General features: G+C 45.6%; 1 protein-coding gene across 2 annotated transcripts in view; it reads left to right on the forward strand.

Annotated features, from left to right (window-relative positions):
* LOC139573497 (cyclin-dependent kinase 14) overlaps positions 1 to 16827 on the forward strand; it is a 230937-nt gene that overhangs the window by 131834 nt on the left and 82276 nt on the right. For both annotated transcript variants that reach the window (XM_071397003.1, XM_071397005.1), the window contains 3 exons: positions 4865 to 4928; positions 7044 to 7092; positions 11684 to 11823. In XM_071397003.1, coding sequence (XP_071253104.1) covers positions 4865 to 4928; positions 7044 to 7092; positions 11684 to 11823 — 253 coding nt within the window. The remainder of the gene's footprint in view (positions 1 to 4864; positions 4929 to 7043; positions 7093 to 11683; positions 11824 to 16827) is intronic.

Genomic DNA, 16827 nt, shown 5'->3' on the forward strand with positions numbered 1-16827 from the left:
TATAAATAGATTTTTATTTGGATTTCATGTAATGGACATACACAAAATAGTCCAAATTGGTGAAGTGAAGTGAAAAATAACTTCTTTAAAAAATGAAAAAGTGGTGCGTTCATACAGTTGAAGTCAGAGGTTTACATACACCTTAGCCAAATACATTTAAACTCAGTTTTTCACAATTCCTGACATTTAATCCTAGTAAAAATTCCCTGTCTTAGGTCAGTTAGGATCACCACTTTATTTTAAGAATGTGAAATGTCAGGATAATGCTAGAGAGAATGATTTGTTTCAGCTTTTATTTCTTTCATCACATTCCCAGTGGGTCAGAAGTTTGCATACACTCAATTTGTATTTGGTAGCATTGCCTTTAAATTGTTTAACTTGGGTCAAACGTTTCGGGTAGCCTTACCACAAGCTTCCCACAAAAGGTTGGATGAATTTTGGCCCATTCCTCCTGACAGAGCTGGTGTAACTGAGTCAGGTTTGTAGGCCTCCTTCCTCACACACGCTTTTTCAGTTCTGCCCAAAAATTTTCTATATGATTGAGGTCAGGGTTTTGTGATGGCCACTCCAATACCTTGACTTTGTTTTCCTTAAGCCATTTTGCCACAACTTTGGAAGTATGCTTGAGGTCATTGTCTATTTGGAAGACCCATTTGCGACCAAGCTTTAACTTCCTGACTGATGTTGCTTCAATATATCCACATAATTTTCCTACCTCATGATGCCATCTATTTTGTGAAGTGCACCAGACCCTCCTGCAGCAAAGCACCCCCACAACATGATGCTACCACCCCCGTCCTTCACGGTTGGGATGGTGTTCTTCGGCTTGCAAGCCTCCCCCTTTTTCCTCCAAACATAATGATGGTCATTATGGCCAAACAGTTTTATTTTTGTTTCATCAGACCAGAGGACATTTCTCCAAAATGTACAATCTTTGTCCCCATGTGCAGTTGCAAACCATAGTCTGGCTTTTTTTATGGCAGATTTGGAGCAGTGGCTTCTTCCTTGCTGAGCGGCCTTTCAAGTTATGTCGATATAGGACTCGTTTTACTGTGGATATAGATACTTTTGTACCGGTTTCCTCCAGCATCTTCACAAGTTATTTTGCTGTTGTTCTGGGATTGATTTGCACTTTTCGCACCAAAGTACTTTCATCTCTAGGAGACAGAACGTGTCTCCTTCCTCAGCGGTATGACGGCTGCGTGGCCCCATGGTGTTTATACTTGCTTACTATTGTTTGTACAGATGAACGTGGTACCTTCAGGCGTTTGGAAATTTCTCCCAAGGATGAACCAGACTTGTGGAGGTCTACAATTGTTTTTCTGAGGTCTTGGCTGATTTCTTTAGATTGTCCCATGATGTCAAGCAAAGAGGCACTGAGTTTGAAGGTAGGCCTTGAAATACATCCACAGGTACACCTCCAATTGACTCAAATGATGTCAATTAGCCTATCCGAAGCTTCTAAAGCCATGACATCATTTTCTGGAATTTTCCAAGCTGTTTAAAGGCACAGTCAACTTAGTGTATGTAAATGTCTGACCCACTGGAATTGTGATACAGTGAATGATAAGTGAAATAATCTGTCAACAATTGTTGGGAAAATGACTTGTGTCATGCATAGAGTAGATGTCCTAACCGACTTGCTAAAAATAGACTTTGTTAACAAGAAATGTGTGGAGTGGTTAAAACGAGTTTTAATGACTCCAACCTAAATGTATGTAAACTTCCGACTTCAACTGTATGTATTCACCCCCTTTGCTATGAAGCCCCGAAATAAAATCTGGTGCAACCAATTACCTTCAGAAGTCACATAATTAGTCAAATAAAGTCCACCTGTGTGCAATCTAAGTGTCGCATGATCTGTCACATGATCTCAGTATATATACACCTGTTCTGAAAGGCCCCAGAGTCTGCAACACCACTAAGCAAGGGGCACCACCAAGCAAGTGGCACCATGAAGACCAAGGAGCTCTCCAAACTGGTCAGGGACAAAGTTGTGAAGAAGTACAGATCAGGGTTGGGTTTCAAAAAAATATCAGAAACTTTGAACATCCCACGGAGCACCATTAAATCCATTATTAAAAAATGGAAAGAATATGGCACCACAACAAACCTGCCATGAGAGGGCCGCCAACCAAAACTCACGGACCAGGCAAGGAGGGCATTAATCAGAGAGGCAGCAAAGAGACCAAAGATAACCCTGAAGGAGTTGCAAAGCTCTGCAGCGGAGATTGGAGTATCTGTCCATAGGACCACTTTAAGCTGTACACTCCACAGAGCTGGGCTTTACGGAAGAGTGGCCAGAAAAAAAGCCATTGCTTAAAGAAAAAATAAGCAAACATGTTTGGTGTACGCCAAAAGGCATATGGGAACTAGAAGTTCAAGCATTTCGCTACACTCGTATTAACATCTGCTAACCATGTGTATGTGACAAATACAATTTGATTTGATTTGAGACTCCCCAAACATATGGAAGAAGATACTCTGGTCAAATGAGACTAAAATTTAGCTTTTTGGCCATCAAGGAAAACGCTATGTCTGGAGCAAACCCAACACCTCTCATCACCTCGAGAACCCAATCCCCACAGTGAAGCATGGTGGTGGCAGCATCATGCTGTGGGGATGTTTTTCATCGGCAGGGACTGTGAAACTGGTCAGAAGTGAAGGAATGATGGATGGCACTAAATACCAAAAAATAGAACACGAAAACAGTTCTGTCTGGTGCAGACACAAAACAGAAAACAACTACCCACAAATACAGGTGGGAAAAGGCAACCTAAGTATGGTTCTCAATCAGAGACAACGATAGACAGCTGCCTCTGATTGAGAACCACACCCGGCCAAACACACAGAAATACAAATCATAGAAAACGGAACATAGAATGCCCACCCAAATCACACCCTGACCAAACCAAAATAGAGACATAAAAAGCTCTCTACGGTCAGGGCGTGACACATATAAACATCATATCCTGTTTACAATAACACAGAAAAAGCTTGTGTACCGGTTATGAAAACATCGGATAAAATGCCTGGGATTTTAAATGTTTATATTGAACCTTTATTTAACTAGGCAAATTAGTTAAGAACAAATTCTTATTTACAATGACGGCCTACCCCGGCCAAACCCGAATGACGGGTATGGGGTACTGTGGCATGTAAACATCTTATCCCATTTACTGTTGTTTCTGTGGTCTGTGCAGGCTCAGTTTCACATATCAATGGTGTTGTGGGATGATGTATTCATATTTCTGACATTTGGTAGGCCGTGTCAACTGTAGTTTGATACATGCAGCTTCTCTTCTGCCATAACTTATTGCCCCAGAGGACTAAATAAAGTGGTGCTGACCAGAATAGTGTCTTACATTGATAGAAGGATTTAGTAATCTAGTTAACACCGGTAAAGTTGTCTGTTTTGTTTAGGGACTGGGGAGAAAACGGAATAACTCCAAAACGGTGGAAAGATTGGTCCTGTGCAAAATGTCCAAATGTCATCAGTGTGACCTGTTTTAAGGAAATGAAAAGCTGAGAAAACGACAAAACACATTTCTAATTAGACTTGAGTGCATATTGTATGTGGTTGAGATAGTGACAGTAAGAAATACTTTTTCTCCACTCCTGTTCCTGAGACATATGTTGTATAATTTCTCTGAAAGAAATGCATAATTCTGCAGGAGATAATATTATATTTCACATATAAATCCGAAGAGGGTGGCCAGCAGAGATAGGTGGGATGGGCTGAGGGAAACTGAGGGTTGAGATGTGGAATTGGAGACAAGTGGGAGTGGAGTTGCTGGGCGGGGGATAGAATGACAGTCAAAGATAAAAGTTGTAAAAAATAAAGTCAAAATAAAACGTAACAAAAAGTACATTTGAATGACACTGAGGGGCAGTGTTGTTACAGTTAATGCCTGTTTGCCTGAGGCTGATGCCGTGCAGGTGTTTGTACACATGCAATATACACACACTCTCAAATGCACATATGTGCACATACACGGACACACACATGTAAATAGTGCCATATATGCACTCAAACATATTCAGTTGGCCTCGCTGTTATGATTTTTGTTGTCCTTGATGTCTTTTGTTTTTTGGGGGGGATGGCGAATGGAATTATTGTAATTATTTATTAATTTTCTCTTGGAGGGGGTTGTGGGGGGGTCTTGGATGGTTGAGGGGCAGCTCTTGGGGAACTGTGGGGGGGGGGGGGGGGGGATCTTGGAGGGCTGGTGGGAGATCTGTCGATGTGCCCTTGAGCGTTGACCCTGGTTGTTTCTCTGTCGATGTGCCCTTGAGCGTTGACCCTGGTTGTTTCTGTGTGTCTCTCTGGATGGGAGGCTGTCAGATGACTAATGTGATGTAGTTGTTGAGCGGCTTCACTGCAAGTACATTGTATGTTTTAAATATTCAATTAACAAATATATTAAAAAAATGTAATTACTCTACATATGAGAGGTTACAGTGAGTGTACATATTTCAGTTACTATACCATTTAACCCATATGAAATCCCATTAGGAATATTCTGTTTATTCATAGATACAGGGATACTCATGAGCGGGATATCAAAGATACATGTAAACAGCTTATCACGAATAAGACCTTAAGCGGGATATAACCTACTATCCGGAATACTGTGCGCATGTAAATGTGGTCATTGTTTAGGACCTTAGTGATTCAGAGGTTCCTCTTTGGTCATAGAAATGAAATGTTTTCTCTATGAGACGGTCTTCTCTTTTCTTTTCTCTGTGGCCCAATTGTGTTGTTGAAATATGAATGTGTTGGTATGGACACAGCGTGTGGTTGTCTGATGCATTTCTTCTCCATCTCTTATTCTCTCTCCTTCTGTCTCCCTCCTTCTTTCAGGTCCTAGGCACCCCATGTGAGGATACCTGGCCAGGGGTCCACTCCCTGCCCCACTTCAAACCAGGTGAGGAGCACACGCACGCACGCACGCACGCACGCACGCACGCACGCACGCACGCACGCACGCACGCACGCACGCACGCACACACACACACACACACACACACACACACACACACACACACACACACACACACACACACACACCAAAATAGGTCCAACAGTCAGAACCAGACTTTGACTCCAGTTCTACTTTGTAAACCTTGGAGGCATGCCTCTGTAGTTCACACAGTCCAGGCAGGCCTGTGAGCCAGCCGTACCATCGCTGTGCCAGACTAGGGCTACTGCTGCTGCCCTCTGGGAGCTCATTAGAAACAGACTGGACGGTGCTCGCAGATTAGTGTTGGCATGCTGGAACACACAGAGAGATAGAGGGGGAATTAGAGGAGTGACAGAGAGAGGATGATGGAGGGAGAAGAAGAGGGACAGAGGGAGAGCAGGGGTACCATGATGTGAGTGGCGTGTCTAGTTGTATCTCCTGTGACCAATTACAGAGGAACTGGGGTGTGAAACGCACACACACACACCTAATCGCATGTCCTGTGGCCATGGCTGTGGTTGGCCATAGTTCTATGTCGTCCTGCTGCCGTGGGCAGCTGTGTGAGCAACACACACTGTTCTGTCCTGCTGCTCCTGTCATCCAGACAGACCTGGCTTCAGTGTACCAGATCAGTGTACAATCTCTGCATGACAATAGGTACACACACAATACACAATTTTATTATCAGCAATTGAGGCAGTTGCCTGCTCAGATGTCCAATGCAAGACCACCTTCCTCTCTTAATAAGTGTCCCTCCAAGCTACCTGTTTCCTCCATAAGGTGAACAATCTTTTGACTGAATCCCGGGATAGAGAAAATCTTTTATTTTCTTATTTTTGCTCTAAGGGGATGTCCAATGTCGCAATGATCTAATCTAAACAGCTGTTTCAACCCTCTCAATGTCACCATCACTCAACCACAAAGTGATCATTAGCACGTAACAGATGGAGCTGGGAAAATGCTTTATCAGAAGAAAGTTAACACTGGGTGTAGTTATATCTTCCCACAACCAGAGGACAGTGTTGTCTCACTCTATCCCTCTGAATATATCCTACCTCACTGAGAGCTTCTCAATCTGACCATGTTTTAGTCTTCCTCCTGAACTGTAATCAGTTTCCAGACATGAAATCAAACACAGAGATGGTATCAGCACGTTGTTTATGATTCTTCACATTCTCAGCGTTACTTTCAATAATTCACAGCCATGTTTACAGCCCTGGTTTTTCACTCTGGTGTTCGCAGCGCAGCCGTTTAGGTTTGAAACGTAGACAGCCATGACACTTAGCCTGACCTTGGCCCAGGGCCTTGGTGCTTTACGATGGGCTGGAGGATATTTAGTATAACCACAGTATATCAGACATTTGAGAAAGACAGGAGTAATCTGGATATCAAAACAACTCTCCCTCATATATGCCCAATCCCTGACTCTGGAACAGTCTTACCATCTCTCTATCCTCCCCACTCAATAACTCCTTAACTCAAACTGTAGCTATTCCGTATGTCTCTCCCCCTCTGTCTAGCAGTGGAACAGTGGCTACTCTCTCTCTCCCCTCTCCCCCTCTCCCTAACCCGTGGTTGGCTGTCTAGCTGTCTCTCTGCCCCCATGCCCCCAGTCTAGTCCTGGAGGTTGGCAGTTACAGTGTTAGTCTGAAAACAGAGGTCTCCACACAGAGGTTTTGGACGAGGGAGTCGAGCTGTCAGAGGTGCACTCACACACATACACCTAGCCATTCATACCGTAGACACACACACACACACACACACACACACACACACACACACACACACACACACACACACACACACACACACACACACACACACACACACACACACTTTTAATATACAATAATAGTGCCATTTATTAGATGCTTTTATCCAAAGCGACTTACAGTTATGCGTGCATACATTTTAAGTACGGTGGCCCTGGGAATCGAACCCACTATCCTGGCGTTGCAAGCATCACCTCTTGTTAAATCACATACTGTACAATGAAACATTTGTTGTAAAACTTCACAAATGTGTCCTGATGATGAATATGAACATGTTTCTATTGTCTCTGTGTCTTTACCCATTCAGACAGCTTTACTGTCTACAGTTCCAAGAAGCTCAGACAAGCATGGAATAAGTAAGTGTACTGTTTTTGTCACATAAAATGTGTGTGTGTGTGTGTGTGTGTGTGTGTGTGTGTGTGTGTGTGTGTGTGTGTGTGTGTGTGTGTGTGTGTGTGTGTGTGTGTGTGTGTGTGTGTGTGTGTGTGTGTGTGTCTGTGTGTGTGTTTGCGCCTATTCATATGTGTATGCATGGTCAGAGGGCCATTTTGTATGCCAGGTCAGAGGGCCATTTTCCTACAGACCCACTTTTGTGCTCTTCCTGTCTGTGAAAGTGCCCAAGGGCAATACGCTCCAGACCGCCAACCCCCCATCACTCCATCCATACATCCCTCTCTTTTCTCTCCCTGAGCCCTCGATACAGAAGAACCCTGAGACTGTTCTGGTCCCCTAACAGACATTAGTAGCCCAGTTAGAGATGGCTGTTGTCCAGTGTGTGTGTGTGTGTTTGTGTGTGTGTGTGTGTTTGTGTGTGTGTGTGTGTGTGTGTGTGTGTGTGTGTGTGGTGTGTGTGTGTGTGTGTGTGTGTGTGTGTGTGTGTGTGTGTGTGTGTGTGTGTGTGTGTGTGTGTGTGTGTGTGTGCGTGCGTGCGTGCGTGCGTGCGTGCGTGCGTGCGTGCGTGCGTGCGTGCGTGTGTGTGTGCTTCCTCTCAGCTCTCTACCCTCGGGACGTCTAGACCTACAGACAGCTCACACACTCTTCCCAGGGTTCATCTGGTTTAAGTTGGGGCACCCAGATCGGGGTCATGCCACTGGTGTCGTGCCACCAGAGCAGTCAGCCCTGACACAGATGGCAGGAAAGGGCACAGGGGGCATTCCAGATGTGGACCACCCTCTGCCCCTGGCACTCATCAGGAGCCTGTGGGGACAGGCAGAGACAGGGTGACTTGATGATTTGGTCACAGATACGCATAATGTCTCACAGTATTCTGGTCTGGCTCAGTGCTGAGAACTCTTGGCCTCTGTAGTGACCACATTGACCATGGCCAAGGGGTTAAAAGTCAAGGTTCCATATTCTCTCTCGCAGTATCACAATTTCCTTTTTCAGATGAATATAAAATAACATTTGATTGATGGCTCAAAACAAGAGAGAAAGAGAGCGGCAGTACATTGTATGTTTATCAGTTTGTGTGTGTGTGTCTGTGTGTGTGTGTGTGTGTGTGTGTGTGTGTGTGTGTGTGTGTGTGTGTGTGTGTGTGTGTGTGTGTGTGTGTGTGTGTGTGTGTGTGTGTGTGTGTGTGTGTGTGTGTGTGTGTGTGTGTGTGTGTGTGTGTGTCTACAAGTACAGTATGTGTAGATTTTCTCTCAGTCTGTGAGAGAGATACTGTAGTAGTGAGAGAGATACTGTAGTAGTGAGAGAGATACTGTAGTAGTGAGAGTCAGAAAGTCAGCCAGTTGATAGTGTAGCCAGAGCAGTGGAGCCTCAGTAACAGACTGACTGACAGACAGACTGACCTGAGAAACAGACTGACTGACAGACAGACTAACCTTAGAGGAATGACTGCCGTTTCCCATGCCCTCTATGTCTGACCCCTCAGGATGGGCATGCTGAACGCTCTAGTTCACACAGTCTGTCTGTCTGTCCCTGGCTCCTCTCCGTGTCTATCTGTATGTCCCCCCGGCCCTGCTCCACTACACTCCACCCCCCCTGCCTAGCCACTCTAGCCCCTGCCCCATTCTCCCCTCTTCCCCTTGGACCCCAGCCAGTCTATGAGGAAATAAATATGTGAAGAAAGAAACTGGGAGGAATGTTAATGACGGCTGCTTCTTCCCCCTCCTTTTATACTGTGCCAGGTCCTGATGAAGTTGATATGAACACATGCATCTCTCTCCCCCTCCCAATTCCTCTCTCTCTCCCCCTCTCAATTCCTCTCTCTCTCCCCTCCCAATTCCTCTATCTCTCCCTCCCTCTTCCAATTCCTCTCTCTCTCCCCTCCCAATTCCTCTCTCTCACTCCCTCTTCCAATTCCACTTTCTCTCCCCTCCCAATTCCCCTCTCTCTCTCCCTCCGTCTTCCGTCTTCCAATTCCTATCTCTCTCCCCCTCTCAATTCCTCTCTCTCTCCCCTCCCAATTCATCTCTCTCTCTCACTCCCTCTTCCAATTCCTCTCTCTCTCTCTCCCCCTCCCAATTCCTCTTTCTCTCTCCCCCTCCCAATTCCTCTCTCTCTCCTCCTCCCAATTCCTCTCTCTCTTTCTTCTCCTTGCACTGAGAGCTCTCCCTCTTCCTCTCTCTCTCCCTCCTCCTATCTCTCCCCTTCTCCCTCTCCCTGTGCCCCGTACCCACCTCACTACTACTCTGACATGGATAGCTGGGGTAGTTTTCTCCTTCTATGGTTTGTTGGATCAGATCAGACATTCACAGGCATCGCATGCGAATAACATGTAAGGGTCAGAGCACACGGCATGCTGGCATTCCTCAGTTTAACGGTTTCGGAAGTGCTTGTGTGTTTTTGTAATGGTAAGACTACCCCCCCCCTGTTTACATTGACTGTATGTTCAGTACAGCTTGTATAACCCATATAGCCCTGTGTTCAGCACTTTATTAGCCAGCAGAGTCTTTGAAAGTAGCTCGGCTGACGGTGGGGTTGCATGCCAGACAGAGCTTGTCAGTGTGTAGATCCGTTCTGCTCTCACATATCTCTTTGTGCAATAGTACCCTCATCCACAATGACTCACACATGCTGAAAGGCAAGCAGCTCTCCTGGACTGCTGTTGGGTCTTGCAGGGACATATGTTTTGACACAGCCACAAAGACTTGTTCCAAAATAGTGTTTGGTTGCTAGCCGTGTTGGGTGCTGTTGAAAGGTCCTGCAGTGCTGCCGTGCCTTGCCTTAGTTATAACCATGGCATAGTGGTGGGGGAAGCAGGTGTTACTGCCTGTAGTCACACACACACACACACACACACACACACACACACACACACACACACACACACACACACACACACACACACACACACACACACACACACACACACACACACACACATAAATACACTCTCACAGACACACACACACATGTGCACACACACACACACACATGTACTCATGCTTTCTGCCCTCCCAGGTCCCGGCTGTGGTTTCCTCATGGAAAAACATGACGACATGAAATGGCGTCTTGCTCTGAAGATGGAATGCTTCTTTCCGCTGTGAACGTCCCGTCGACCCGGGATGTTTGATTGTCAGAGGAGATATCAATCACAGATGTGTGCTTGTTTACTCGTAGCATCTGACCTAGCTAGCTAGCCGAGTAAATCTTCCCGCTCAGGCTAGCTGACAGCATTAGCAGGCAGGAATGCACACCTATATCAGCAACATAAGCCCTTTGTTTTCTAAGGCTTTTATATCGAGGTGAAGTTCACTCAGTCAGTTATACCTGTTTGTTCCTTTGTTTCTGGCTCTGTTGTTGCTCAGACTGTAACACCTTTTATCAGGTCAAATTAGCAATGACTGATGGGATTTTTTACCTTTTTCTGTCATGCTAAAACCTGACTTGTAAACGTACACCACACCTTCTGATAATACAGTATGTTCTAGATCAATCACACAGTGACCTGTAGTAATCATTCCTGCATTACCACACCCTTAACCTGTTTGGGATAGGGGCAGTATTTTCACGTCCACCCTTAAGCCTCAAAAGTTATGTTTCGTTTAAAATGGGAACCTACCCATTTTTACATTGAGTTCAACATCCAACATCTGTGGTGAAAATGAAGGGAGAAGAAGGCCCTGCTGGAGTTAGCTAGCTGTGTTCCTCTCTGCAGAGGGGGTCTATTGAGTTCACTAGTGGAGATCTGCTCTATTCCCTCAGAGGAGGAGAGACAGGAGGAGGAACAGTGGGAGTGGGCTTCAGAGTTCCTGGCATTAGGTGGGTCTGTGATGAGAACTCAGAGGTCTCTCTCTCTTTCACATACACACACATACTGTACATGCACACACACACAGAGCTCGGTAGCTCCGGCAGAGGGAGGAATAACATCATGTTTATTTAATGGACTGCAGGCCTAATTACTGACTGACTTGGTTGTACTTTGTTATTTTTTCTGTTTCCCCTTCGGTGCTGGATGGGAGGCGGGTTCAAGAGTTCAGAACCTCCCCGTACAAACACACACGCGTCGCACGCACATGCACAGGAGCGTGGGGCAGTTCAATGAAAGCCTACAGGGAATTGAGAGGCTGCCTCTGTATTCACCCTCTCTGATGAAGTCTTTCATTTTTCATGGTGACTGGATCAGCCTGTGTCACGGGCCTGCCAGGGAGAGGAGGTTGTGTAGACCATGCTAACAGTCTGTTGTCTTTCTAATATGAAGACGAATGTAATGGGTGCTTATATTTACAAGTGTGTATTATACATACTGTATGTGTGAATTGGAAATTCCCCCTGAGACACCAGAGCCAGCCATTGTCAATGGCAACCCTGGAGCAATTACGTTTCAGTGCTTTGCTCAAGGGCACATCAACAGATTTTTCACCTTGTCAGCTAGGGGATTTGAACTAGCAATCGTTCAGTTACTGGCCCAGCACTCTAACCACTAGGCTACCTTCTGCCCTGTTTCTGTTACGTAGGTAGTGAACCATGCTAACTGTCTGTCTGTCTTCCCTGTAGGTTGGGCTATGTGGACCATGCTGAGGAGTTAGCCTCTAGGTTCCTCCAGTGCTTCCCAAAGAACCGTCTGTCTGCTCAGGCAGCTCTCCAGCACGAGTACTTCAGCCACCTTCCTCCACGGCTCTGGGAGATCTCAGACAGTATGTATACCTTTACTAAGATACTGGATCTCTCTCTCTTTATTTTGCTTTATTTCTCTCTCTCGCTCTGTTCTCTCTCTGTCTAGAGGAGTATCTGTATCCCTACATCACTCCAATGCAATGTCTTCCCCCCTCTTTCTATGTATTTCTCCATATCTCTCACCCTCTCTTCCCCTCTACCCCCCCCCCCCCCCTGCACTCTCTCCATAAAGCAGTGCAACTAGTGGTTGTTGTTGTTCATGCAGAGAGATCCTCTGTTAAAAGCCCAGATGGACCTCAGTTGTCCACCTCAAGATCTGCATTTGGATGTCTTTTCCATCTTACTCACATGTTAAGTAAAAACAGATGAGTTCTGGTAGAGCATGATCTTCTCTCTTACATTAAGAGTCTATGAGAATAAGGGGAGTGAGAATACATACTACTCTGCTCAATGCTTTGCAACATGAAGTTGTTTATGAAAGTATTGTATTAATATGAATTATGTTGATCTGGTCAGCCACGTGCTTCATTATGTTTGTGTCAGTAGCTTCAGCCACGATATCTATGATCATATGCTATCCTTTCATGTTTTTGGCATGCTATTTTTATATCTGAGAATTAAGCAATGATATCAGGCCACACCCGGCCATGATTACAGACATCTGTGTGTGTGTGTCCTTTGACACTATATAAACTAGTCATTGGTGTTTGTCATTATACCCCGATGAAGACAGCTTGTCTGTCAAAACGTTATTAGGTTATTAAATTATTGCGTCTGAGCTCCTAGAGTGTACGGCTCTCCTTAAATTGTTTAAGTGTTCTACTCCACTTGCCAGCACCTCGCCTAAATAGGTGTGCGTTTCTTTCACCTCTAGATGAATCTGTTACCCAGTAAACTGCACCCTACTGACAAAATGCTCTTAAACGATGCCGGATGATAATTATTTTCCTGACACTGGTCAAAGACCCAAACAAGATTACTTTGAATATAGCCAAAAAGAACGTGATAAGATAATTGTATCGGAGTCCCTTTTTGACATGCCGGGGGGTAATTCTGACCTCTCGAAAGAGCTGTTAAACTTATCTAAGCGCCAGATGAGAATGCATCTACACATAGTCACACTTAGTGATTATGTGCGTCAAGGCGTTATTCCACGGGGACTCAGGTGGCAAAAAGAACCATGATTGGGACAGCGCACAGATGATTTCTGTGAGCGCTGGTGTGCCATCCTGAACAAATGCTCTATTGATTTAATGACATTAATTGTTGACCAATTGAACAATGATTTTATTCAAATGGATAACACGATTGAAGAGAAACGCACAGCTCTGCAAGGAGCTGTTAATGATGATGGCATATTCAATGAACTGATGAAAACTAACCAAGCGCTCCAGGACAAGTTGTCTACAGAAATAAAGGAACTTAAAATCAAGAAATTCTAACCCTTCTGGAGAAACCCTGACAAGAGGTCCTGCTCCTCCTCTCCATGACAGACGCAGGAGGGATGCCGCTTACTTCTATCCACCTCGTCTGACCAACGCTCTACAACCAGCGCCTCATCCGCTTCCAGTGGCAGTTTTTTATCCAACGAGAGACTGTGGCGACGGAAGCGTAGAGGTGGCCGCGGACACGCGCACCAACGAGATACCGCACCCAACCCACGCGGTCCCAGAACCCACGGGACTAAGTGTCTTCAATTTATCAAGCAAGATATTGAGCCCTGCCCATGTCTCCTTGCTTAATAAAGGGTTATATTTTGTGCCTACAACTCAGTGCAACGATTTCGAGGTAGACATGTTTACGTTTTTTTAGAAACATCCGTTTAAGGGAATACTTTAGCTTCCCTAATCGTGATATTTCTACTGAACATGTAGGCCGCCCATTCTCCGACTCCTTTTTGATGTACGAGTTATTTTGTACCTCCATCCAATCGCAATCACTCTATTGTGACGTATTGCAGACTCGTTGAAGAAGATGTTGTTCATCTCCTTAAGAACAAACAGGAGTACATATCTTTCCATAATTTACGTAAGGATGAAAAACAAGCTTTGCTTGATTTACAATCCAATACGTCAGTCCTTACCCGCCCTGCTGATAAGGGTGGGCTGGTTGTACTCATGGATAGGGCTGTTTATGTAATTTAGTGTCATAGACAGCTGTTTGACAACACATTTTACAAGAAACTCAGAAGTGACCCCACTTCCCAATTTCAGAACACCATCTTTACTGTCCTAGATGGGTATGTAAGTTCTGGTCAGATAACCAAAAAAGAACATGACTTTTTGGCTATTCAACACCATAAAATTGCTACTTTCTATACTTTGCCGAAATTACACAAGACTGCTACAAAACCTCCAGGGCGCCCTATTGTAGCGGGCATTGATGCAGTAACGGCCCCGCTATCAACTTTTGTTGACTTTTTTATTAGAGCACTCGCAGAACAGCTCCCTTCCTTTGTAAAGGACACCGGCAGTATGATCTCAGAACAGCTCTCCTCCTTTGTAAAGGACACCAGCAGTATGATCTCAGAACAGCTCCCCTCCTTTGTAAAGGACACCGGCAGTATGATCTCAGAACAGCTCCCCTCCTTTGTAAAGGACACCAGCAGTATGATCTCAGAACAGCTCCCCTCCTTTGTAAAGGACACCGGCAGTATGATCTCAGAACAGCTCCCCTCCTTTGTAAAGGACACCGGCAGTATGATCTCAGAACAGCTCCCCTCCTTTGTAAAGGACACCGGCAGTATGATCTCAGAACAGCTCCCCTCCTTTGTAAAGGACACCAGCAGTATGATCTCAGAACAGCTCCCCTCCTTTGTAAAGGACACCGGCAGTATGATCTCAGAACAGCTCCCCTCCTTTGTAAAGAACACCAGCAGTATGATCTCAGAACAGCTCCCCTCCTTTGTAAAGAACACCGGCAGTATGATCTCAGAACAGCTCCCCTCCTTTGTAAAGAACACCAGCAGTATGATCTCAGAACAGCTCCCCTCCTTTGTAAAGAACACCAGCAGTATGATCTCAGAACAGCTCCCCTCCTTTGTAAAGAACACCGGCAGTATGATCTCAGAACAGCTCCCCTCCTTTGTAAAGGACACCGGCAGTATGATCTCAGAACAGCTCCCCTCCTTTGTAAAGAACACCGGCAGTATGATCTCAGAACAGCTCCCCTCCTTTGTAAAGAACACCAGCAGTATGATCTCAGAACAGCTCCCCTCCTTTGTAAAGGACACCAGCAGTATGATCTCAGAACAGCTCCCCTCCTTTGTAAAGAACACTGGCAGTATGATCTCAGAACAGCTCCCCTCCTTTGTAAAGAACACCAGCAGTATGATCTCAGAACAGCTCCCCTCCTTTGTAAAGAACACCAGCAGTATGATCTCAGAACAGCTCCCCTCCTTTGTAAAGAACACCGGCAGTATGATCTCAGAACAGCTCCCCTCCTTTGTAAAGAACACCAGCAGTATGATCTCAGAACAGCTCCCCTCCTTTGTAAAGAACACCGGCAGTATGATCTCAGAACAGCTCCCCTCCTTTGTAAAGAACACCGGCAGTATGATCTCAGAACAGCTCCCCTCCTTTGTAAAGGACACCGGCAGTATGATCTCAGAACAGCTCCCCTCCTTTGTAAAGGACACCGGCAGTATGATCTCAGAACAGCTCCCCTCCTTTGTAAAGGACACCAGCAGTATGATCTCAGAACAGCTCCCCTCCTTTGTAAAGGACACCGGCAGTATGATCTCAGAACAGCTCCCCTCCTTTGTAAAGAACACCAGCAGTATGATCTCAGAACAGCTCCCCTCCTTTGTAAAGAACACCGGCAGTATGATCTCAGAACAGCTCCCCTCCTTTGTAAAGAACACCAGCAGTATGATCTCAGAACAGCTCCCCTCCTTTGTAAAGAACACCAGCAGTATGATCTCAGAACAGCTCCCCTCCTTTGTAAAGAACACCGGCAGTATGATCTCAGAACAGCTCCCCTCCTTTGTAAAGGACACCGGCAGTATGATCTCAGAACAGCTCCCCTCCTTTGTAAAGAACACCGGCAGTATGATCTCAGAACAGCTCCCCTCCTTTGTAAAGAACACCAGCAGTATGATCTCAGAACAGCTCCCCTCCTTTGTAAAGGACACCAGCAGTATGATCTCAGAACAGCTCCCCTCCTTTGTAAAGAACACCAGCAGTATGATCTCAGAACAGCTCCCCTCCTTTGTAAAGAACACCAGCAGTATGATCTCAGAACAGCTCCCCTCCTTTGTAAAGAACACCGGCAGTATGATCTCAGAACAGCTCCCCTCCTTTGTAAAGAACACCAGCAGTATGATCTCAGAACAGCTCCCCTCCTTTGTAAAGAACACCAGCAGTATGATCTCAGAACAGCTCCCCTCCTTTGTAAAGAACACCGGCAGTATGATCTCAGAACAGCTCCCCTCCTTTGTAAAGGACACCGGCAGTATGATCTCAGAACAGCTCCCCTCCTTTGTAAAGAACACCAGCAGTATGATCTCAGAACAGCTCCCCTCCTTTGTAAAGAACACCGGCAGTATGATCTCAGAACAGCTCCCCTCCTTTGTAAAGAACACCGGCAGTATGATCTCAGAACAGCTCCCCTCCTTTGTAAAGAACACCAGCAGTATGATCTCAGAACAGCTCCCCTCCTTGGTAAAGGACACCAGCAGTATGATCTCAGAAAACCGCTCCCCTCCTTTGTAAAGGACACCAGCAGTATGATCTCAGAACAGCTCCCCTCCTTTGTAAAGGACACCAGCAGTATGATCTCAGAACAGCTCCCCTCCTTTGTAAAGGACACCAGCAGTATGATCTCAGAACAGCTCCCCTCCTTTGTAAAGAACACCAGCAGTATGATCTCAGAACAGCTCCCCTCCTTTGTAAAGAACACCGGCAGTATGATCTCAGAACAGCTCCCCTCCTTTGTAAAGAACACCGGCAGTATGATCTCAGAACAGCTCCCCTCCTTTGTAAAGAACACCAGCAGTATGATCTCAGAACAGCTCCCCTCCTTGG

Source organism: Salvelinus alpinus, chromosome 4 (assembly GCF_045679555.1).
Source record: "Salvelinus alpinus chromosome 4, SLU_Salpinus.1, whole genome shotgun sequence".
In the NCBI taxonomy this organism is placed as follows: domain Eukaryota; kingdom Metazoa; phylum Chordata; class Actinopteri; order Salmoniformes; family Salmonidae; genus Salvelinus; species Salvelinus alpinus.